The sequence below is a fragment of the Aulonocara stuartgranti genome, assembly GCF_965226115.1.
Source record: "Aulonocara stuartgranti genome assembly, chromosome: 1".
Lineage (NCBI taxonomy): Eukaryota > Metazoa > Chordata > Actinopteri > Cichliformes > Cichlidae > Aulonocara > Aulonocara stuartgranti.
This window is the reverse complement of record NC_138939.1, coordinates 36,216,992-36,241,878: the sequence shown is the minus strand read 5'-3', so window position 1 is coordinate 36,241,878 and position 24,887 is coordinate 36,216,992. Positions and strand designations below refer to the sequence as shown.

Genomic DNA, 24,887 nt, shown 5'->3' with positions numbered 1-24,887 from the left:
CCCATTATTCTACATCGATTCAACAGGCAGCAGAGTCTCAGGATTCGCCTCAAAACTACACCTGCGAGCCCAGCAGCAGTTTGAATGTTGGCGTATTGATACAGCCTCATGTGTGAGAGGGAAGGTGAAAGGTGTTTGGCTGCTTATCCTCTTAGTAGCATTATGCTGAGCCTCGTACAAGCCCTGCCATGCGGTGCGCCCTTGTAGTTCCCCAAAAACCGGAGTCAGCATCTCTGCGTCCGTTGCGCACAGCTGGAGGAGCAGTCCGCAGCGGCGCGGGGCCGAGCAGCCGGCCGCACAGGTAAGATCCGCGTCCTTGCTCTCTTCACACCGCTGCTTTCTGCGATTTATGCTCTTTTTGCTGATAGAGTGTAGATTAATGATGTACACCGACCTTGCATTATAATCCGGGCTGTCCTCAATTAAACCCCAACGCGCGTCTTTCACTCGCAGATTTCATGTTTTGTTTTTTGTTTTGTTTTTTTAAAAAACATGTTGACGTTAATGCACATCTGGCAGTATAAATTATTAGTATTATTTCATTTACAGCACGCGCGGATTTCATCACGCTAATTTCTGTGCGCTCTTTAAGCCACAATCAGCAGGAATCTCAGTATTTACTGATTTTATTTAGACGGATCTCCTGTTTTTTCTCGCCGCTTTAACATGTTTGACGTGTTTTCAATAGACTCCTATTATGTGAGAAGCTAAAGCCTGAGTGATTATGTAGCCATAGTAACAGGTGGCTGTCTGCATCCTCTATCACCCTCAAATACACACATAGATACACGCGCGCGCGCGCACACACACAAACACACTTTTCCTTAGTATATCTGCAAGTATGCAAGCAGAGGGGACATTATAAATACACACGTGTTCATGATGTGATTTTAAGCTGTAGGTATTTTCTGGTTTTCAGTCCTTCCACAGGTCAAAGCTGAAGATGAAACACACTTTGTGCGTACATGTGCTTTTTTGTCTGCTGTTGGCTTCTTCACACCACATAAGAGCGCAGGCATGACTAAGGATTAGCAATGCATCTGACATAACTTCCTGTTTGGAGTCGAGACAATGAACGTATACTTGCCTCAGAGGAGGAGACTAAGGTGCAGCCGCATCCTCTTCTTTATCTCAGGTGTGCTGCTGTGTTTCGTCTACACCTTGACTTTGAAGGCCAGGCTGTCACAGCCACTAGCCTCCGCCCAGACGGATGATGGAGCGGAGGTGGGTAGCGATGAACATGTGGAGGTCAGCATCCAGGAGTTGATAGCGTCTAATGAGACTGAGGAAACTAAAGCTACCCTGGTGAAAGTCGTCAACAGGACGGATATCGAACAGTGTATCTATGTAGATCCCCAGCCTCCCAAACCGCCACCAACTCCACCGCCACTGACCACCGCAACTCCACACTACCCCCCAACCCAGCCACCTCACAGGAAGGGTGACTACCCAGAGGACTTGTTCTCGATAGAGCAGCGTCAACAGGGCTGGGTGGCCCTGCACATTGTAGGGATGGTTTACATGTTTGTCGCCCTGGCCATCGTCTGCGATGAGTTCTTCGTCCCTGCGCTGGAAGTCATCACCAACAAGCTGGAGATCTCAGATGATGTGGCTGGGGCCACATTCATGGCAGCGGGAGGCTCTGCCCCTGAGCTCTTCACCTCCCTGATTGGGGTCTTCATCTCCCACAGCAACGTGGGTATCGGCACCATTGTGGGCTCAGCCGTCTTCAACATTCTCTTTGTGATCGGCATGTGTGCCATCTTCTCTCGGGAGATGCTGCACCTGACCTGGTGGCCTCTGTTCAGGGACGTGAATTTCTACATCCTGGACCTCATCATGCTTATCATCTTCTTCCTGGATAACATGATCCTGTGGTGGGAGAGCATCCTGCTGGTGCTGGGCTACATCAGCTATGTGAGCTTCATGAAATTCAACAGTCAGATCGAGCAGGCGGTCAAGACCCAGCTTAACAAACACATGAGCATCGTTAAGGTGTGGACCACAGAGGAGCCAGAGAAGGTCAGTAAAGGTCCCTTTTTTAAAACAGGTGTTCAATGGCTACAGTTTGCCCTTTTTTCTGTCTTTCTTTTAATTTCTTGGTCTGATTGATGAATTGTGTCTTGCCTAGAGGTGAAATCATTAATTCCTGAGCTAAAATAATTAATTAGTTGAATAGTTCATTAACAGATGATAATTACACAGTACATTGGTTGGAAATCATTTTTAATACAGAAAAGGCAGTGTGCGTGTGTGTGCTGCTTGGACTAGCTTACCTGCCATCAGGCTTCCAGGCTTTCTTGGTCACTTTGGTTTTTTGCTCTTTAAATTTAGACAAATGAACACTTGCTGTGACACTTTTATTGCACTTTCGGTCAAATTATATTCAACATGAGCAACTTGAGCATCTTCTTTTGTTCATGGCTTCATGCTCACTGTGAGGAGAGATGGGGGTTGAAAGCATGAAAGAAAGTAACATCCATAAATAACTGCACATTTCTACAAAGACTCACAATTCACTGAAATGAAACATGAAATTAGGTAAAATAAATAGAAGAAAGAAAAAAAAGATTAAAGGTTTGCCTTCAGACAGGCTTATGGAGTCAGTCACTGTGCAGAGGTACATTGCTACACTGGGTTTGGCTCTTTCATGAGATTTGTTGACATTAGGAGAGAGAATGAAGCGTTAACAGGTGTTAGAGTTATTTTTGCTTCAGCAATAAGAGAACAAAATAATTTCTTTTATTCATCACGCATTTATCAAACATAAAAGGATGGATGCAGCCAAAACAGATGTTTCTCTAAGCAGTTGTTACCAGAGATACTATCTATCCATTTATTTTCAGTATACACAGTATATTTTCTATCCTTTCATCTCCGCACAGTTGGGACTGCCGCCTGCTCGGACACACTGAAAGAGAGACAGTGATTTGTGGTTCTGAGCAGGTGAAAGACTGTATTTGTGTAAAATCCTTTGATGGTACTGAACAGAGAGGACTCCAGGTGTCATAGATGGGGCGTCACAGGGTGGAGTGATGCAAGTGTCAGTCTTTCTGTCAAAGCCCTGAAATACCACTATATAGAGACATCATTTCATTTACAATTTAAAAACAAAGGAATAAAAGGTTCATTTCCTGCAGGCTGAACAGCTCTCTGCTCCGCTGCTGCTGGGAGAGATCAGCAAATGTCTGAGGCCGTAATCAACATGCAGAACTGCATTACAATATCTCAAGGGCCCGCAGCAGATTCGCCAATTAGCCTGAAGCATGTCTGCAATCAGCATGTGCTTCAGTATTAACACCAAGTGCAGTGAGATGCGTTGCCACATTGCTGGGTCAGAATTGCTGAAATTCAAAACCTCTTCACAGATTTCAGTACATGGTGTTCACATTTATATACATGCTCAACCATCATTTCTTTTTGTTCTTTTCATCAATAGAACACATTAATATCACCTGTTGCATACACAAACACATATATACATAGATTTGGGAGCTCAGTTTAGGAGCATTCATCGTGGAAGCTGTGTATCAGTAGGAATAATGCAGTTGTTGAAACTGGAGATTTAAAAAGGATCAGCCTCAAGGCTTAAGGGTTGTGACTTACTCTTCTGCTGATGGTGAAAAACTCATGCTGGCTGGACTTTTAACTAGATTAGGGGCTTACTACTGTCTTTTGTAAAGGATTAACCTGGAATTCTTGACCTGTCTCAAGACTACAGCTGGAACCATGTCAATTCATCACTTTGCATGTCTACTCCTATGACTGAGTTTAGACTGAGTTTCTACAGTACATTACAATACAATACAATGTTATTTATATAGCACATTTAAAAACCAGAGGTATGTCAAAGTGCTTCACAGAACCAATTAAGAGCAATAACACATGCAAATACAGACCAATCAAATTGCCAAAGCAATCTCCGCTGTTCATATGCTTGAATGTATACGTGTGAGGTAACTCGAACTACTGGTAACCTGAACTGCTGTTAAACTGCCTCACTATAGGAAAGTGAAGCACCACCACCTCCACCACCTGCTGCTGCTGCTCCAGCTGCTCCAGTTGCTGCGCCAAAAGTTGAAGAAAAATCCAAACCAGAACCTGTACAACCTCCAAGCAGCCCTCAAAGCAGCAAACTGCTGCCAGACTCACAAGATGACAAGACAAGACTCAAGGTTTGAAAAACAAACCTTTTGTTGGTTTAGACCATATGAAGGATTAACAAAGCCCCAGCTCTGAAAAATTAAATACAGTGAAATACTTAAATCTAGTCTTTCTATTGGCCAGTAGAGGGTGAACTCCCCAGTTGCAAAAAAGGATGTCCAGTTATATAGATGTCTGGCAAAACAACTCTAATGATCACTTTTTAAAGGACATCAGTAAGCACTTAAATGTTGAGTTTATGGTGTCAGTCATTATTTTCAGTTCTTACTGAATATAAAATGATGTTCAATTTGTAAATTATGGTTTAAATTACAGTCCAAAAAGATGACAAAACAGACTAGCTTGTTAGTGACCCCATGCTGTGAAAAAAAAGTCAATACCACATAAGCATGCAGTGTTCCTTGGCCACTCCATCACTTCAATCTGGCCTGGAAACACTAATATGGTAATGGGACAACTGGGTGATGCCACAATGGCCCTTAAAGCTTTTATATAAAGCTTATGTTATTTGTTGGCTAAATCTCCAGTTAAACTGCAGTGTGACTTCCTTAATTTCAAAGCAAAAATTAATATTTACTTTCAGATGAATTAATGGAGGGATGCATCAGCTCATAATGGAATAAGATCGTAAAGGATCAGCAGATATTTTATCTACACAAGGAGTGTAAGGCTCTTCCTGTTGTAGCTGTTGTAGTAGCATTTAAGTGTTAGATTTACTTTTAAAATCTGTAGGTTTGGTTTATTTTATATGTATATGTATTGTTAGCATACACACAAACTCTGATATAATAGCATAAGTTCTTTAATAATTAATAACCTAGTGAACTTGTTACTTGAATTTACACAAATTAAAATTATCAGACTTACTTGGCCTGGCTTGCTACTATGGTAAGCTAGTTAGCTGGACATGCTAATGTTAGCATCTTGCGTTAAAGCAGAGAAACATGTTGGTTAATCTGTTCCTCACACTTTCATTGACTGTTTTTGGCCCTTCAACGTTTGAAACAAAAGTCAGAAGTCATCTGATGAGACAGTTTGTTATTTGATTTTTGGGGTAGATATTGAGGTCCATCAGGCACTAGTCCTTCTCTCCCTTTTGTTTTTATTGTCCAATTCTTAAAGGTGTTTATCACAAGGCAAGATAGTGACATTGGCAAAACAGCCTGTACATATTGTTACCTTTATTATTGTTTTCAGCAATAAAACTCTAGAGTGAGATGACAGTGTTAGCCTGTAACATTTGACAATAATTGTTACCCATTTCATGCCAGCCATTTTGGCATGTCAGTGTAGGGTACGCTCAGGTGTCATTTACAGTCCTGTTGTATTTAATGTTTTAAACCCATTCCATTTATGTGTAGTACCAGGACCCTGGTTCCTCTAACTGGATCATAGCCATAGTTGACGTTATTAATTATACCTGTTTTTCTCCTTGCAATACCTTGTCAAAATGGCTGCTCTAACAAAAGCAAAACACCTTTTTGATTCTCACTGGTCTGCACTGGTTAGTATTATTAAAGGTTCCCTAAGGTTAAATGCTTTAGTTCTGACTAGGTGCCTGTTGTCCTGTAGGTGCGTCCAGCCCTGCAGCGAGGAGGCAGCTCAGCCTCCCTACACAACACCTCGCTTCGGAGCACCATCTTCCAGCTGATGATTCACACATTGGACCCTCTGGGAGAAGGTAACCAATGTTTTCTCGGGTGATAATATCACGTCTGCAGCAAAATTAGAAATTAAAAATGCACAGTGCTCATTAAAAACTGGTTCAACATACATATTTGGGTCAACAACCAAATATGTATGTGTAAATGTCAAAGTTCTAACCTCATTATTTAGCTACAATTTGATCCTTAATTTTAAAGGACTTTCTGTGATGAAGTATTTTACCATTTTAACATAAGTAAACAAGATGCAAGATGTTGGAGACGGTTGATCTGATATCCTCGTGTTGGTGTTGTTCCCAGATCATCATACTAAATGTTGTTTCAGGATCAACATTGCAAGTGACCAATCAGAATGTTGTGACATCATACCTTTGCGACTTCGGGAAAAACCGGCGTAAAACAAAAAACTGTACTTAAGCTGCGTGAAACCGCCTCTGTCCGCCGATCAACGGACCCTGACCCTAACCCTAACCGTAACCCTTTAATAAACAGTAAGCAGAATTGATATTGTCCTTGCAACATTGGAATTTCATAAATGCACGAATGGCTTGGCGCGCAAAGGAATAACGTCACAACAATGTGATTGGTCACTTGCAATGTTGAACCTGGAACAACATTTTCATGATGGTCTGGGAACAACACCAACACGAGGATATCAGATCATCCGTTGGAGACAGCAGGACCTCACTAATGATTACTTTCATTATCAGTTCCCTAATAAATTTGTCTGTAATTAGATTTAATATTTTTTCTTACTTCTGTACCTGATGCTGCACCTTCCATTCAGGAGAAGTTAAATTAATTAACAAATAGTTAAATCTGCTTACAGCTTCTTTACAGTTTTCTTGACATTTATTAAAGGCCTATAAGCTTCTTATAAATGCTTAGAAGGCTTAAATAAATCATTATCATGCATAAGAAAAAAAAGCTGTAATTAATGAAGGAAATGAAGGAAAGTGGTGCTTAATGACCAAAGCAAAGTCTTCTCACACTCGCTCATGGACTGTAATTAAAAATAATAAATAAAAAACCAAGTGAAATCCTGTTGATCGATTAAATGTTCCAGCTTGTTGCAAAGTTGCCAGTGACTCAGCTGTATCCCTCCTGTCCCTTTCTCTGAGTCAGTGTCGCGTGATGAACCGCAACGACCTTCAGTCTGTCCTCGAACTCACCGGTGTGCTGTTCCCTAACTCAAAGCACTGAGCCACTGTTGATCCTTAATCAGCTTTTCAATACAGGGTAATAAAAGCTGGATAAGAGCCAGCATGCTAGCAAGCCGAGCGCTTTATCTCTGTGGAAGCAGAGACCGGCTCCTTGCAGCTGGACTGCAGTACGCAACCCTAACCCTAAACATGAGTGATTTCCAGATAAATAGACCCGTGATTTTTTGCATACAGTTCATTTGTGGAGCAACTGGTTTCAGTGCAGCAAGTGTGCTGCAGTGTATTTCTGTATTTGTGCTGACAGCAGAAGAGAAGGCTTTGGTCCGACATAAAGGAATCTGACTTATCCGTTATTTCAGCTGATCTATTAGGTTTCATTCACTACATCAGAACAATGTGAAGTTACATCTTTCTAATTCAGAAACTTCTGCTGTATTAGGGAGTGGTATTTAATTGATTTTTTTCATTCTTTTGTTAAATTTAAACAATATTAAGGACAGCGTTCCTGGAGGATTAAAAAGTTAAATTATAATAATTCCACAATAGTAATGCCACACAAAAAGTTACACATCAAAGAAGACGTTTTTGGACTGTCAGGTTGTAGCTAGACTTTCTTACTTTCCAGGATTTGACTTGAGTTTGTGGCTTCTAATGTTCCTCACAAGGCTGTCTGTTACAGTGTGGACAATGACTGCAGGGCATCTGATTTAAAGTATTCTTGCTAACAATGTCACCAAATTTGCAATGACAGAATTGGACAATGTAAGAAAACTTGACAAGCCATGGCAGTTGCATGGATCAAACTTCAGACCCTTAATCAACCTTTATGTATACCGATTACAATTATATTAGCAGAAGAGGAAAACCCATGAATGATGTCTTCCATTTTCTTAGCATAGTACAAGCAATGTTCCCTCTAATTTTTCATGTGTCTGAGCGAACGCACAAACTCCCTGAGCGGTCCCTTGGACCACTGTGAGCAACAGCAGATGTGTGCACTGTGGTCACGCCAGCATGGAATCGATCCAAGTCACATGGTTTATTAAAATAATCAAATTACAGCATTTACATTTATGTTAGACTACTTTTAATTAACTGCTTTAGCCCACTTACAATGAAAATGTAAAAAAATCTTGTTCATGACCTGTGTAGTATGTTAACACTATTGGAAGTAAAAAATAACTTGAACTCCAATTCTGAAAAAACAACTTTCTTCTTTCTTTCTTTTTTGTAAAGCTCTGACTTGTATTATTAGTATGAGTCTGTGGTCTGGGAGAGAGTCCTGTAACTCTGTCTGCAAAATACAGTATATAATGTTGGGCAATTAATTACATAGTTACTTCTTCAAAAAAAGTAACTGAGTTATGCAAACAACAAGTTTTTTGCAGCCGTTTACCTAAAAATGCAGCCGAAGCGTTTTTTAAAATAAACATTTCAAACTATTTACAGAACAATCAGCTGTTCTGCATCAAATTTGATGCAGTAAATATAAACCACGATAGTATTCAGGAAGAAAACCAAACATTGCACATATTTTTTTATCATAATTCTGGTTTAATGTGGCCTATCAACACAATTTAAAAACTGGTATAAAGTCCACACTTTTTCCGTCAATTGTCCCGTCTGTCCTGCTCACATCTCCAATGGTTGTACACGTTGTCATTAACGTGGCTTCACTCCACATCAGCCATGCCACTTTGCTAGCTAAAACACCGTGCCAGCAGTGCGCAATTGCGCACGCGCGCAGCTTAGAGGGAACATTGAGTATAAGTACAGTATAATACTCTATATAATAATGTATATGTGTGTAAAACTGAAATAAAGTAGTGTATTGATTGATTATTAAGAATTTAATAAAATCAATGTATCTTTAGAATAGTTCAAACCAATAAAAAATGATACTTACTTTATGAATTACAAAAATAAATTGTAAAACACACACATTACATTTCCAAGTTTGCAGTCTTGCAAATTTTAGCCAATCTTTATGCGGTGTACTCAGCTGTAAAAGGAAAATGAATGTGACTCTAATTCTGACTTCTAAAATGCTCACAAGTTGCCAGTTATTTTGAGACCAGCTCAAACTGTTTTTTGATAAGCAGTTATGTGTGACAGCGTTTAACCTGAGCCTGTTACTACCATGCAGAGATATTATTTTTGTTACTATGAAACATTTACTGCACCATGAACCTGAAAACTGTCAGTCAAATTGAAATCAGAATCAGAATCAGAAAGGGTTTTATTGCCAAATGTTGAGCAGGTTTACAACATTAGGAAATTGCTGCGGTGCTTCAGTGCAAACATACTGTCATAAATTGCGCTTAAATAGACATGAAAAAATAAAAGTAAGAATAAGAATTAAAAGTGCTACGTAGAAAGATATATGCATGAGATATACATGAGATATATACATGAGAATAAGAATTAAAAGTGCTACGTAGAAAGATATATACATGAGTGCAGGTGGTGATCAGTGCCAAAACATGGAATGATGCAGTGACACAGCGTAGGGTCATGTGTTAGTGGTGGGAACAGTCGTACGTTTATTGTTCATGTGTCCAACAGCAGAGGGGAAGAAACTGTTCTTATGGCGAGAGGTTCTGGTGCGAATGGACCGGAGCCTCCTGCCTGAGGGGAGCAGGTCAAACAGACTGTATCCAGGGTGAGAAGGGTCAGCTGAGATCCGAGCTGCACGCCGCAGTGTCCTGGAGGTGTACAGGTCCTGCAGAGATGGGAGTCTGCAGCCAATCACCTTCTCAGCAGAGCGCACAACACGCTGCAGTCTCTGTTTGTCCCTGATAGTGGCTCCAGCGTACCACACGGTGATGGAGGAGGTGAGGATGGACTCGATGATTGCGGTGTAGAATTGCATCATCGTCCGTGTTGGCAGGTTGAATTTCTTCAGCTGCCTCAGGAAGTACATCCTCTGCTGGGCTTTCTTGATGACGGAGGTGATGGTGGGCTCCCACTTCAGGTCCTGAGTGATGGTGGTACCCAGGAAGCGGAATGAGTCCACAGAGGTGATGGGGGTGTCAGTCAGGATGATGGGGGGGAGTGGGGCTGTGTGCTTCCTGAAGTCCACAATAATCTCCACTGTCTTCTGGGCATTCAGCACCAGGTTGTTGTGGCTGCACCAAGACACCAGACGTTCAACCTCCCTCCTGTAGGCAGACTCATCCCCGTCCGAGATGAGCCCAATAACGGTGGTGTCATCTGCAAACTTGATTAGCTTGACAGACTGGTGGGTGGAGGTGCAGCAGTTGGTGTACAGGGAGAAGAGCAGAGGAGAAAGAACACAGCCCTGAGGGGAGCCGGTGCTGATGGTCCGAGAGTCCGAGACATTCTTTCCCAGCCTCACATGCTGCTTCCTGTCCGTCAGGAAGTCAGTGATCCACCGGCAGATGGGATCAGGCACATTCATCTGGGAAAGCTTGCCTTGGAGATGGTCTGGAAGGATGGTGTTGAAGGCAGAGCTGAAGTCCACAAACAGGATCCTGGCGTAGGTTCCTGGGGAGTCCAGATGCTGCAGGATGAAGTGTAGGGCCATGTTGATGGCATCATCTACAGACCTGTTGGCTCTGTATGCAAACTGCAGGGGGTCCAGGAGGGGGGCCGTGAGGGTCTTGAGATGGGAGAGAACTAGGTGCTCAAATGACTTCATGACCACAGATGTCAGAGCCACGGGTCTGTAGTCATTTAGTCCAGTGATCCTAGGTTTCTTGGGGACAGGGATTATGGTAGAGGACTTGAAGCAGGCAGGCACATGACATGCCTGCAGTGAGGAGTTGAAAATGCCAGAAAACACTGGGGCCAGCTCGTTTGCACAGTGTCTGAGGGTGGCAGGAGACACACCGTCTGGGCCGGGAGCTTTTCGAGCATTCAGACTCTTAAACTGCTTCCTCACATCTGCTTCATGAATATGAAGAGTTGTGGTGGGAGGAGGTGGTGTGAAATCCTATTATGTGTGGGGTGAGGAGGGGGGTGTTGTAGGTGAACAGTTTGAAGGTGGTGATGGCTCTATGGAGGGGGGAGAGGTGGGGGAATTAGTGTCCAAATTGCCTCTATTGTTGGGGCCGTTGGAGGTGTGAAGGCTGCCTGATGGCTCGTCAAAACGGCAGTAAAAGTCGTTAAGGGTGTTGGCCAAGAGCAAGTCATCAGTGGAGTGGGGGGTTTTAGGCTTGTAGTTTGTGATATTCCTAAAACCTTTCCACACAGAGGCCGAGTCATTCTCTGAGATCTGCTGCTGCATCTTCTCAGAGTGCTGATGTTTAGCAATGTCCACTTCTTTAGTGAACCTGTACTTGGCCTCTCTGCAGCAGTCCCTGTCTCCGCTTCTGAACGCCTTTCTCTGGCCCTGAAGTTACAACCATGTCTGTGGTTTCCATCGTAGAAGCAGTTCTTAGAGGGGCCGTTAAAACCCCTGGCCCCAGAAAAGTCAGAAGAGGTAAGAGTTACAAAAAGTTGTTGCCTGGTTTGAAGCGTTTGTTGTCTTTAATTTTTTTGTGTATTTGTTTGTGGATCAAACTTCAGATTTCCTGCTTAGTTGTGTTGCTTATCTATGTTTTGAAGTCAAACTTTCTGGAACTCATCACAGTCACTCAACATGGGCATGTTAAACTTTTGGTCCTCATCTGTTAGCCTGGCTAATACAAACCTGACATACGAGACAATTCACCGCTGAACAGAATAATGTTTAGAACAACAGTGGGGCTCAAGGCCAGGAATGGATTAGCCACTGAGTTGGAGATGACTCCAGATGACTCCGACATATCATGTCAGCAGGTCCATCTAACCCAATCTAAGTTAGGCAGATACCACAGGAAACCACAGAGGTCATATCCAGGCTTCAGCAGGTCTCAGCTGTTTTAACCAATACCTATTCACACAGACAGTATGTGCATACCAAGAATATGTGGGTGTTTTTGTGTCGCGGTTTGGAGAATGAGCTAATTTTTCACCTTTGATGTCAAAAAGAAAAAAGTAATTAAGGAGTCAGACTGATAATGTGTGTTGTGAATGTCTGCCAATCAGAAACATCTTTTAATGGTGATGTTAGAGGGGAGGGGCCAGTACAGAGGAAAGGTAAGGTGAAAAACATCATTGCTGTTGTGTTGTTTCTGCACTAGTTGTTCTTGTGGTTGTTGTTGTTGCTGTTGTGTTCAGTCTGGTCTGCTATTACAGAACACATTTTTGACCGCTATGCATGCATTGGATGGTTGCATGTTTGTGTGTCCGTCAGAAAGCTGTGAGAATCGTTGACCTTTTGGCACACTCTGGCTGTTTGTAAAGAACATGACTAATTTATCTGTAGACTAGTGTCATTGGCTGATATTATGTATTAGACAATTTGCATATTATTGATCAAGAAACTGACCTCACAGCCCATTGTTGCTGGGTTCAGTCATTATGCAAATGTACTGTTTATAAGGTAGGGGAAACCCGCAGTCAGCTGAAACTGAAGAAATCACTTGGATGAATGAGGAAACATTTCTCCCACTGAGAAAATGAACACAAACAACTTTTTGGGGTCCAATTAATAAAAATCACATTTATTGGACGCTGCAGTGTGTATCAATAAATACATGGTTTGACAATCTTAGAATAGTTTCCAGGTTTTTCCAAGGGTAGCTGCATAGGCAAAGACTACCCTGACTAACTTCTGAAGCACACCCAGTCATTTTGGGGGGGCCTGAAATTTGACAGAAATTGCACAGTACAGAAGCTCCTGTGACTACGATGACCTGGATGACTGAGAACCTTCACAGACAGAAACAGGAGTTTCAAGGGTTACTTCTGGTAGGACTTATGAGCGCTGATGTTCCACCAGAGGGCACTCTTCAACTTCCATAACAGTATAAACCCAACAACCACATAAACCAAGCCAAGGCATGTGGAATGTAAACAATAAATTACAAACAAACAAAAAAATGTCCTTAAAGACTGGGAACATTGGAATGGTAAATAATCAGATATCTGTATTGGCCTGAAAAATCTTATCTTAGTCAGGCTCTAGAGTAGATAAAAGCTTGGTGGTGATAAACAGCTTCAAATGAGTCGTAAGTAAGGTTCACATTTTAGCATAGGTACCAGTAATTGTACCTGTTCTCACGTTTGCACTGGATTGGATTGGATCTTTACTCCTAAATGCTGGTCAGTGTGTGTTTATCAGGTCATGTTATTGTTAAAGCTGGTTGTAGAAGAACAGGCTTCACATGAGATTTGTTTGAGCAATGATTCTTTTAACTGCAGCGAAGAACAAAGTAAAGCCTATGAATGTCCCGATGACGGGCAAACTGCAGAGCAAGTCCCATCACCGCTGCAGCGAAGGTGAGTCGTTTGTGCGATGAAACGCCTTTCCTGAAAGCATACTTCCTGTGGGTGTGTTCCAGTGCCATCAGTATTTTGTTTGACTAAATGCATAGTTTTGTTACATGATTTCGAAACATAACCCGGATTTCCAACAACATCTGATTTATATGTTGAAGCGCTTGTATTTCTCTGGCCATTTTTACCTACAATCCTCTGTCATAACATTGCGTAATTTTGTATTGTAATGCAACAGTACAGAACACATATCAGTTATTTTTGGCATCTGTCTGAGAGGTACGCTTGTGATGTGTGTTAGCCCAGTTTTGCATAAAGACTGAGATAAAAAAAAAAAATCATATTTTAAATCACATGGGATAAAATTTAGTCTCAGTATGATGGTAAAAATCAAATATCAAAATATCTCCCTCTATAATCCATATTGTGTTTTTTGGTTTTGTTTTTATGTATTTTGTACTCCATTGTATTGAAAATGACTTTAAATATGTTTTGGCATTAGGCTCAGTTTACTTTTCCCATTTTTTGTGCTATTAGCTCAAACGGGTGAAAGAATGGATCTTTCTAAAGAGCTTACAGAATATGAGCCTGGTGTTTTAATAGGGTACCTCCACAGCAAAAACTCTCTTTGTGAAATTTCTTCCCTCCTAGATATTCCACGATCAGCTGTAAGCAATACCATCTGCTTGTCAAGTGATAAAGTATAGACCCTGCTTCCAGGTCTTTAGATGGAAACCAGCACTCTAACTTACTGCTTCTGAGTCAATTAAACCTCATAAATCATCTTTTTCAGGGATGCCGTGATGTTAAACTTTATTGTAACAGCTGGGATAGCAGTGATGCTGATCATTTTTATTGAAGATAAAATCTCATTGTTGTCACAGTGCTTGTTTAGGAACCGAAGAAGAGTTTGAACCTGGAAATAGATGATGTAAAGTTACAGAGCGGGGTCATCAAGTGCATGTGTAAAAGTCACAAACACTCTGCTCATTCACTAACTTCAGAATTCCAAACCTCCTCTGGTATTAACATCAGCACAAACACTGTGCTCTGGGAGCTTCATGGCTTTGGTTACTTGAGCTGAGCAGCTCCTGTAGGAGGAGCTGTGCATGAGACAAAGTAATTGGATTAAATTTATTCTCATCTTCTAATTTAAAAAGTTAATATCAGGCTGCATAAAAGGATCCAAAGGATGTTTAATTTGTAATTAATTGTGTGAATATTCAGATGAAGAAAGTTATTATTTTAATAGTTGTACTGTTGATTAATATTGTAGTGACTTGTGCTTTGACATTTATTGTGATATTGCGAGTGCACATATGCACATGGTCTTCTATCAGTAATCAGAGACAGTTTTGGGGTTGAAGGAGGTTGTTCTTCAGACTCAGTTCATATGTTTGTGCGTCATAGTGTGGAGTAAGGAGTTGCTTGACAGTCTGAGGTGCACAGCAAAGTGGGGCTGTGAGGAACCTGGAGAGGCCTCGACAAGACCGAATCAATGAGCCCTGAGGATTAACATGCATATGAGTGTGCATGTGACTCTCTTCCCCGCCTTTAGTAGAGCATGTTTATTGCCAGACACTCCAATCACTCCCACTGCCACTTCATACTGGCCTCTAGAGCAGAATAATTTGTCAGTGTAACATAAAATTTGTGATTTATCTTCGCTAAGTGTGAAATTAGCTGCAGTTCTCTAATATTTAGATACGTTTAAAAATAAGTGTGAGCGGAAGTTTTCCAAATTCTTTAATACAGCAAACTTGCTTGGAAATTCAAATTCACCTGAATTTTTAATCACCTAACTGCAAAGTACTTTAGCTGATATAAGGTGAGGAGTCATCAGTCTGAAGTGATGGATTTAAAATGGTGACCATAACACAAACCAGCAGGGTTATTACATCATCCAAAAGTGACTCTGTTCAGTTGTGTTCAGTTAGATATGGGGAAACACTGCTGCATACAAAGAACAAACTAAAAGACATCTTTGCCCTTTCAAAATAAAATCAAAGGAAAAGTCAGAGTGGCAGGTAGACAAAGAAGACAGTGAAAAGGTCAAAGTAAAAGCATAAAGTCACTAAACATTTAAGTGAGGTTGATGTGTCCTGTTTGTAAAAAGATGCAGTGAAACTGTTTTATCTAAAATGGCTATGGGATATTTAAAATCTGCAGTGTTTGAAAAGCAGGTTAAAATTCATATTTTTATCTATATTACTCCGTGTGGTTTTCCTCTTCTTTAAGATCCAGATCAAAAGCCAAAGTCTGAGCAGCCAGCTGCTGCCGGTGCATCAGAGGGAGCAGCTACTGCTGAGCCGTCCACCTCACAGCCTCCAAAGGCAGAAGAGACAACTCAGGAAACATCTGACCGACCGGACGAATCGAAGGTACGAGAAGATTTCAGCTCACTGTGCAGTTTGCCACAGAAGTGAGGAAAGTGGAGATTTTAACAACTTTGATCCTATAGTTTTAAAAGTCGTGATAATACACGTTTCATCTTAATATGAACGCACGTGTTTCTTTAGCTGTTGTCATGTTGCCAAAAGAAACTAGTTAAGTTGTCAAGGAAACTGATGAAAACCTAGCAGCATCTGTATCCTCCATGCGAATTGCGAAGCACTGGAATGCAGTCAGATGTTAATTGCAATGTGAAGCCTGGGAAATAACAGGCGTGATGAGCATGTGAAGATGGCATTACTGTCTCCCTAGATTTGAATAGATTAGCTTCAAATTCATATTTCTGCTTCTTTATCTTTTCAACAGACCTGGAGACAGAAAGCTATGACTTTAACTATGTTTCTTACTTGATTTTGAATCTTCAGATTTTAAATTGGCCTCTAATTATTCCTGGCATAATGTATTTTGAAAATGCACCCAAGGAATATACTTAAGCACATGGTGTATTAGTAAAATTGAAGGAAAGATGGTAAGAGCGTTGGCTTCAATCTGCACATTTTCAAACTAATTTAAGAGGTTTTGGCTTGCTTCATATTTGTTTCTAGTATGTGTTCTTCTTTCCTAACATATTACATTTTGGTTATGTGGTACAGTTCAAAATAAAGCTTGAAAATGACAAGAATGTATAATCTTTAACAAACACATCAATTGAGAAATGAAAGTAACCGTTAACACCCACACAAGTTGCTTTCTGTCAGTTTAGTGTCACCTCAGTTTTCTGGCATACTGACCTCAGATCACACTTTGCATGGAGGCCTGTATATATCAGCTGCCAGCACTTTTTGAAAACCACATCGCCAAAGCCAGAAGCTGTGAACAAGGCTGTGAGGAGGTTGGATAACATGCAGTGTTGAAGAATGATGGAGGGCCTAACACAAGCACACTAGCTTATACTTTTTGTTAATTTATTGTTCATGTATACATAAAAAAATTAAAAAGGAGTGGCAGTAATGTTGCAGAATATTAACAAAGTATTATAGTAAGATATTAACAAATAACAAAGTAAGATATACTTAATCTATCCTAAAAGTTGGGAAATTACTGTGTTATAAGCAAACTAACACTACAAACTAAAAGAACCTCGCTCAGTGAAGTAAATACAATATCACAAAGCAAAATAGCTCACAAAGGTAAAAAGAAAAGGCGCAAAATAAAAATAGAGCTAATTTAAATAGAAGAAAAAAGTGAAGAGCTAAGATAATAAGGGGGGCTTAATAAGTAAAGCTCTGACAATATAGGGATATGTTCCTTCTCTGTAACATGTCCAGGATTATGCTGCTGTAACTGGTGCAGTCCCTTCACATTTCTTGTTACCACTCAGAGTAACGTCTCTGTCGCCCAAAAGTACTGAAACCATGTACGGTCACAGTGGGGTCTGGAAAATGTGAGTGTGTCAATATCTTGCTGCAGCACTCCAGGATACACATCAACTGTGAGCTCACATTTGCCATGATGATCACTGGAAGAGCTCCAGAGCTGAAACCCTGTCTTATCCTCCAGGACTGTTGTGCTCAGGAGATAGATCTGTCAGTACCATCAGCTGGTGAAAGGTCTCCATTGCTCAATCTCATTAGAAAATAAACCAGTAGTAGACTGGTAGTAGAAGTAGACTCATCCAAGACTGGACGTTTCAAGACTTTCAAAACAAAAAGTCACAAGTTCATACACATAAATAACAGTGAAGTCCTCAAATAATAAAAAAAAAACAGCTAATTTGTGAAATGTACCTAAAAAAATTCTCATGTAAAATCATCAATTCACCAAGACCTAAACCAGCCCTGAAATATTAAATACTAAATAATAAATCTAATGCATCTTTTATGTGGTTCCCGCTTCGTTGTGTGCAGTGAGTCAGGGGGTTTGACTCACTCTGTTCCTTCTCCTACAGGCAGCAGCAGCATCAGCAGGTGGATCAGGGGGCTCTGAGGGCAGCGCTGAGGATGAGAGTGGTGATGAAGAAAGCAGTGACTCGAGCGAGAGTGAAGATGATGGCGACAATGAAGACAAGGAGGAAGAAGAAAAGGAGGAAGAAGAGGAGGAGGAGAACCAACCATTGTCTTTAGGGTGGCCTGAAACCAGGCGCAAGCAGGCGACATATCTGTTCCTGCTGCCCATCGTGTTCCCGCTGTGGCTCACCCTGCCTGATGTCCGCAACCTGGTGAACAGCCCTCATCATCATTATCATTATGACCTATGACCTTAAAGCTTTACATACTAAAATGATGTATTTTATTATCTTTACCCATGGGATTGGAACAGAATTGGCTGAAAACTTGGCTTCTGTAAGCTGTACAAACTTGATAGTTTAAGACATATTCATGCAATATGTGATTTTGACCGTGGGCACTAACAATAATGGCCAAGGTGAAATGCTTAGCTAACCTACAGGTAATATAAAGTTTTTACTGATTTTCACATTTGGTGTTACTTTGATCTGATTTTCACCAAAATTAATTCATCTTGAGCTGTTTTTGGTATCTACCGACACACAAAACTTGAAAATATCTAGAAAACTGTGAATGCTAACAGACAGATAGAACCGACTGCAGTGAGTGAATTGTATGGATCAGATGCTATCATTTACAATGGATTACATTGGATTAATTTTTTATTTTTTGTAGTTTCAGGATCTAAGTCTCTGTTCCCAGGTGTCATAATGTTTTTGAACATGTAATGTGAATGGCTCTGGTGCTTTTCAGGCATCCAGGAGATACTTTGCCATCACCTTCATAGGCTCCATCATCTGGATTGGTGCTTTCTCCTACCTGATGGTGTGGTGGGCTCATCAGGTTGGTGGAGTCTTAACACATGTTATGTTGGTCTTTTATTCACACTGATAAGGACCCTGGCAGACTACTTTCCTACATGTCTCAGAGTAGTCGGCCCTGAGTGATGTCAATGATACTTTCAGGTGATGCTTCTGCAGTTAGTGCGGTTAGTTTAACATAAAGATAGTGAGAGCATAACATAGAGACAGTGAGACTGTCCTAGTTTTATAGAAAGTTTTGTCTTTTATTTGTCTCGTTTTACCTTGTGCAAGAAAAAAACATAATTTTGCCCAATTTCTCCTTAAAGGTCATCTCATTGTGCTTGCACCGCAGTTGAGGTCTGGGCTATGAAAGTTCTCGCTCTTCTGGACATTATAGTGGAATTTACAGCCTGATCCTCAGGCATGAATGCACAGTGCACAACCCCATGATTTTTAAAAATTGGTTTAAATTGGGAGATTATGGGCTTTTCCATAATGCTGTTTGTTCTCTGGGTTCTGGCCTCTTGAAATGGCAGCCTCAGAATAAAATCGGACAAAATGAGACTTCCAGTGAGTGTTTTTGTTTTTGTTTTTTTAAAGCAGCATTACTACAAGAGGTCCAGGGGTGCACAGAAAGACAGAGAGACTCCTCTCCCAGTGTACTTCAGACCCAGCCACACACTGAGACGAAAACTGGTTCATCCCAAAGACAAACTCCCAAACACAAACTTAACAACGTAGTGTATGCTGTACAGTATAGCGAGGAATGCTCAGACCTCTACATTGGAGAGACCAAACAATCACTTCCTACACGCATGGCACAACATAGAAGAGCCACTTCCACGGGACAAGACTCAGCAGTTCATCTCCATCTAAATGGCAAAGGTCACTCTTTCGTGGATGCCAATGTTCACATTTTGGACAGAGAAGACAGATGGTTTGAAAGAGGAGGGAAAGAAGCCATTTATGTCCACATGTCTTTAAGGAAACTTAAAGAAGTCCAGATGCTTTTCTTTCCAAGCTCCTTAGACTACGATGACCTGGATGACTGAGAACCTTCACAGACATTCTTGGAGAGAGACTATTTAGGTTTTTCTGTAATTTGAGTTTTATTTAGTCTTTGTTGGGGGGAAAAATGAAGAAAAAAAGGAATAATGTAGAGTAATGTTAACTAGTTAATTAGTCACCGATTTGGGCACACGGTTTAAAATTTTGGTCTCACTTTGTGGCACTTGGGCAGTTTTACCAACCAACTACAGCCAGGTTGGGGATACTCGTTCTGACACTTGTTTTTATCTTTTACTGTTTGCAGGTGGGTGAAACTGTGGGCATCTCAGAGGAGATCATGGGACTGACCATCTTAGCAGCTGGGACATCTATCCCTGACCTGATCACCAGTGTGATTGTGGCCCGGAAGGGTTTGGGTGACATGGCAGTGTCCAGCTCAGTGGGGAGTAACATCTTTGACATCACTGTAGGGTGAGTCACTCTTAATTCCATTCAGTTTTATTTACATAGCGCCAAACCACAAAAATCACCTAAGGCGCTTTATATTGTAAGGTATTGACCCTACAATAATATGGAGAAAGCCCCCAGAATCCATTGTGTCTAGAATAAAGCATTAATTTATCCACCATTGTACCTGTACTTCAGTCAACAATTGCATCATTGTTGTAAACAAATAAGCCAATATTGTAATCACTATCAAAAAGTTACAAGAGGCTATGCTAAAATAGGCCAAAATATATTTTCTTACAAAAACAAAAAAGGAAGATGTAGCAGACGGGCTACGAAGGTGTGATGGTAAATAGCTTGATTTCTGCTTCTGTTCTGTTTGGTTTTAGTCTGCCGATCCCTTGGTTGATATACACCCTGCTCCACAACGGTGAGCCAGTTATGGTCAGCTCCAATGGCCTGTTCTGCGCCATTGTGCTGCTTTTCCTGATGCTCCTCTTTGTCATTATCTCCATCGCCGCCTGTCGGTGGAAGATGAGCCGAAAGTTGGGCCTCACCATGTTCGTACTGTACTTTGTGTTCCTCGTCCTGAGTGTTCTGCTGGAGGATCGTGTCCTCATCTGCCCTGTTTCCATCTGAGGGAAACAGCACCGTCACACAAGACTTGGTACATCCACACACGAATGATACTGTAATATAGGATCTGTTAGAGAAAAGAACTGAGCCTAATGTTAAAAGGCTGATCAGGCACACACTAGATGCTAAATTAAAGGAAAATTCTACGCTTAATGTGGTTTTACATATTTAATCTGACATTTAATGACATTTAATCAACATTTTCCAGCAGCTCCAGTCTCATAATAAAGTCTTACCCTCCACCTTTTTAACTGAGTGTCTAAGCTCTGTGAAATATATTCAACATATAGTGCAAAGAGATGTACACTCAATGAAATAAGGGCTAGGATGTTACTGTCTTTGGTATGAAATACAATGAGATATCCAACCGTGGCCTCTGTTGGCAGGAACAAAGACTGCCACTAGGCGCCTACTGCTTTAGTATGAGTAGTGGGATTAAACAGCAGGCAGGGATACATTGAAATGTTAGTAGAAGAGATTGGAAAATGTGAAGCTTAAATCATGGCTTTCAAGTTTGGAGGGTGTGTTTGGTATTGGACGTGTGGCTTGCAGGATTTGATCCATTTGTGCACATGTTCAGCCGGTAATCAGCAATCTGACTTTATTGCCCACAAAGAAGTGATTATTTCTAACATATTGTTTAATAGTTGCCAATAGGAGTCCACTGGGAGTGCACTGAAGCAAGCCCGACTACTGTGTGTCCATATTTCCAACATTTCCAACAGTTTTTTAATGAAAAACGGGAAAACGATCAGACTTAGCCGCTTAGTCTGCAGGCGCGTGATTAGAAAGCTAAGTGGTCACAACTATTTTTCTTTGTGGTTTAAAAGCAACTACCATTGCAACTATCATTTTCAAAGTTCATTACTAGCCATACTGTGCAACATGGATTTAATAAACTTAAGAGACACATTTGATTAGTGTAGATTGTACACTGGATGATGTTACCTGCCGAATCTTGGCCAAGATGAATGGCTGGTATTTCTCATGTGTGTGTTTCCATACTAGATCCTCATTTGTGCGGTCACAATATCAGCTGAGAGAAATTATCTTTAGTTTTTCTCAAGTACTGGTGTCAGCACATCATTTCATGTTGCACTCCTAACAATAGTAGGTGATAAAGGATATAACAGCAGCGGTGAGATGGCTGTCTTTGATTTCAAAACCATTACAACAGCCAACTTTGAACCTCTTTCACAGTGGGCTATAGAATCACCAGTTTGGAGCCATGACCAAATTAAGAATAGTTTTACCCCAAGAATCCTCTTCAAATGCAAAAAGTGCAACAGTTTTGTATAGTAGTGAAACACATTTACCTAACACATGAAAGATCACAGGTCAAGACCAGGAGAAGACACAAATCCTGAAGTCCAACACACAGATCCATCTGCTGTAGCGACCTGCTGTGAATGAGGGAGTAGCTGGAAGAAGCATAATTAAAAACTTCTTATCGCGGGAGCAATGACTGTAAAATATCAATACAGCTAATGCACACAAGACGAGAGATGTCAGAATAAATCAGGAAATAACTAACGCTAAGACCAGGACTAAGATATATAAGATTGAAATAAGATTTGCCGTGTTGTGGCGTTAACGTCATTTCAACGAGATTAACGCTGACAGCACTAGTGGAAACACAACGAATATGACTGCACATTTACTCCGACATCATCCTAGTGCAAAGACAAGTGGAAGCAGATAAAAACAACAAGCACGCATGCTTCAAACTTTACCCGAGTCATTTAGACAGCCGTTAGCACAGGATTCTCCTTATGGGGACCTGATATGTTTAATATGCTGCTGAGAATATAGCCCAGAAGAAGCGTATAGTATAGCTTTTATTTCGGAAAGAGCCATTTCTCTGTAATAAACTCTCTTTTCCAAAGATGAGTGATTTCTCAATCAGATATATATTTTTTTTTATTACTTTGTTGTTTCAGCAACATTAAATTTCAAAACTGTACGTTTGAGTTAAAATATATATTTATAATTTTAATAAATGACAAATTAAAAAGGCATGAACATTTTTTTTGTATCAAAAAAATATCGAACCGTGACACCAAAGTATTGAACCGAACTGTGAATTTTGTGTATCGTTGCACCCCTAATATATATATATACTGTACTATATATATATATATATATATATAGATATACACTCAACAAAAATATAAACGCAACACCTTTGTTTCTGCTCCCATTCCCCATGGGATGGACGTAGAGACCTAAAATTCATTCCAGATACACAATATAACCATCCCTCCCAAACAGTGGTCACAAATCAGTCCAAATGTGTGGTAGTGGGCACATCTGCCATATTGAGATAATCCATCCCACCTCACAGGTGTGCCACATCAGGATGCTGATCTGACATCATGAGTAGTGCACAGGTGTACCTCAGACTGCCCACAACAAAAGGCCACCCTGGAATGTGCAGTTTTGTCTCACAGCAAAATGCCACAGATGCCACAAGCAATGAGGGAGCGTGCAATTGGCATGCTGACAGCAGGAATGTCAACCAGATCTGTCGCCCGTGCATTGAATGTTCATTTCTCAACCATAAGCCGTCTCCACAGGCGTTTCAGAGAATATGGCAGCACATCCAACCGGCCTCACAACCGCAGACCTCGTGTAACCACACCAGCCCAGGACCTCCACATCCAGCAGGTTCACCTCCAAGATCGTCTGAGACCAGCCACCCAGACAGCTGCTGGAACAATTGGTTTGCACAACCAAACAATTTCGGCACAAACTGTCAGAAACCGTCTCAGGGACGCTCAACTGCATGCACGTCGTCCTCATCGGGGTCTTGACCTGACTCCAGCTCGTCGCCGTAACAGACTTGTGTGGGCAAATGCTCACATCCGATGGCGTCTGGCACGTTGGAGAGGTGTGCGCTTCACGGATGAATCATGGTTCACATTGTTCAGGGCAGATGGCAGCTGAGAATGTCCCAGTTCTTGCATGGCCAGCATACTCACCGGACATGTCACCCATTGAGCATGTTCGGGATGTGCTTGACCGGCGTATACGACAGCGTGTACCAGTTCCCACGAATATCCAACAACCTCGCACAGCCATTGAAGTGGAGTGGACCAACATTCCACAGGCCACAATTGACAATCTGATAGACTCCATGCAACGATGTGTTGCACTGCATGAGGCAAATGGTGGTCACACCAGATACTGACCGGTTCTGGGTCCCCAGACCCCCAATAGCGCAAGAAACTGCACATTCCAGGGTGGCCTTTTGTTGTGGGCAGTCTGAGGTACACCTGTGCACTACTCATGATGTCAGATCAGCATCCTGATGTGGCACACCTGTGAGGTGGGATGGATTATCTCAATATGGCAGATGTGCCCACTACCACACATTTGGACTGATTTGTGACCACTGTTTGGGAGGGATGGTTATATTGTGTATCTGGAATGAATTTTAGGTCTCTACGTCCATCCCATGGGGAATGGGAGCAGTAACAAAGGTGTTGCGTTTATATTTTTGTTGAGTGTATATAGATATAGAGATATGTCTGCCAGTACAGAGGCCAGGAAACAGTCATTTCTTTACTGTGGCAACAACACTTACGAAATATACAGACTGTCTATATTTGTCCAACACAGCAAGTATAAAACTTAGCTGTAGCTGCTGGAAGTATCTGAAAATGACACCACGCTGCTTAACTCAACAAACATGAAGCAATCATAATATATCCCCATTCTGTTAACAGATTTTCTTTAGTTAGTTTTTTTTTTTGGTGTTGGTGGAATTTTCCTTTAATAAGCAAATGCTTATGGGTAGTCTCTGAGCTGACAGCATTAGGTCATTTAAAAACATTACACCCACTCTAGTAGTATTGGTATGGACTGACCTTGCAGGAAATCAGAGTCACTGGATGCAACTTCAGTTTTGTATGTTTAGTATTTCTGGAACTATCATCCCTAACACCCTGTTCTGTATTTAACTTGACAAGTATTTGTTCATGTTTAGTGTTAAAAAGAGTTTTTGTGTCACTTAACTGTGGTGGAGAGAGTCAGTGTGTGTGTATCAGGAAGACACGCATCAGACTGTCTTAGCTGTGAGAAAACCTGACCCGTGTGATGTTTTCAGATGTTCCTGTTGTGCTCTTGTTGGATTGAAGTGGATGCAAACATGGATTATTGATAATGAAAAGTATCAATATTTCAAATTAAAATTCCATGCTGCAATAAATTATTTTTTTAACAGTGAACTGGAACAGTGTGCGGTGTTTTGGGGAACTGGAAAAGAATATGCTGTTCTTT

The 24,887-nt window shown here is 41.2% G+C and overlaps 1 protein-coding gene across 3 annotated transcripts; it reads left to right on the top strand.

Moving 5' to 3' along the window:
• LOC309694510 (sodium/potassium/calcium exchanger 1-like) lies at positions 1 to 24,835 on the top strand (the record flags this gene model as incomplete). Of its 3 annotated transcripts, XM_082514657.1 has the most annotated exons (12): positions 1 to 301; positions 920 to 2,022; positions 4,008 to 4,175; positions 5,737 to 5,845; positions 11,382 to 11,435; positions 12,023 to 12,073; positions 13,241 to 13,318; positions 15,554 to 15,696; positions 17,655 to 17,924; positions 18,466 to 18,555; positions 19,828 to 19,994; positions 20,360 to 24,835. In XM_082514657.1, the coding sequence occupies exons 2-12, from the start codon at positions 1,072 to 1,074 to the stop codon at positions 20,607 to 20,609; spliced, it is 2,331 nt and encodes a 776-aa protein (XP_082370783.1). In that variant the 5' UTR covers positions 1 to 301; positions 920 to 1,071. The 3 variants fall into 3 exon arrangements, with proteins under 3 accessions (XP_082370783.1, XP_082370781.1, XP_082370782.1); XM_082514655.1 differs by lacking the exons at positions 11,382 to 11,435; positions 12,023 to 12,073; positions 13,241 to 13,318 and having other exon boundaries at positions 2 to 301; XM_082514656.1 differs by lacking the exons at positions 11,382 to 11,435; positions 12,023 to 12,073; positions 13,241 to 13,318; positions 20,360 to 24,835 and having other exon boundaries at positions 2 to 301; positions 19,828 to 19,998.
• Between the last annotated feature and the right edge of the window lie 52 nt (positions 24,836 to 24,887).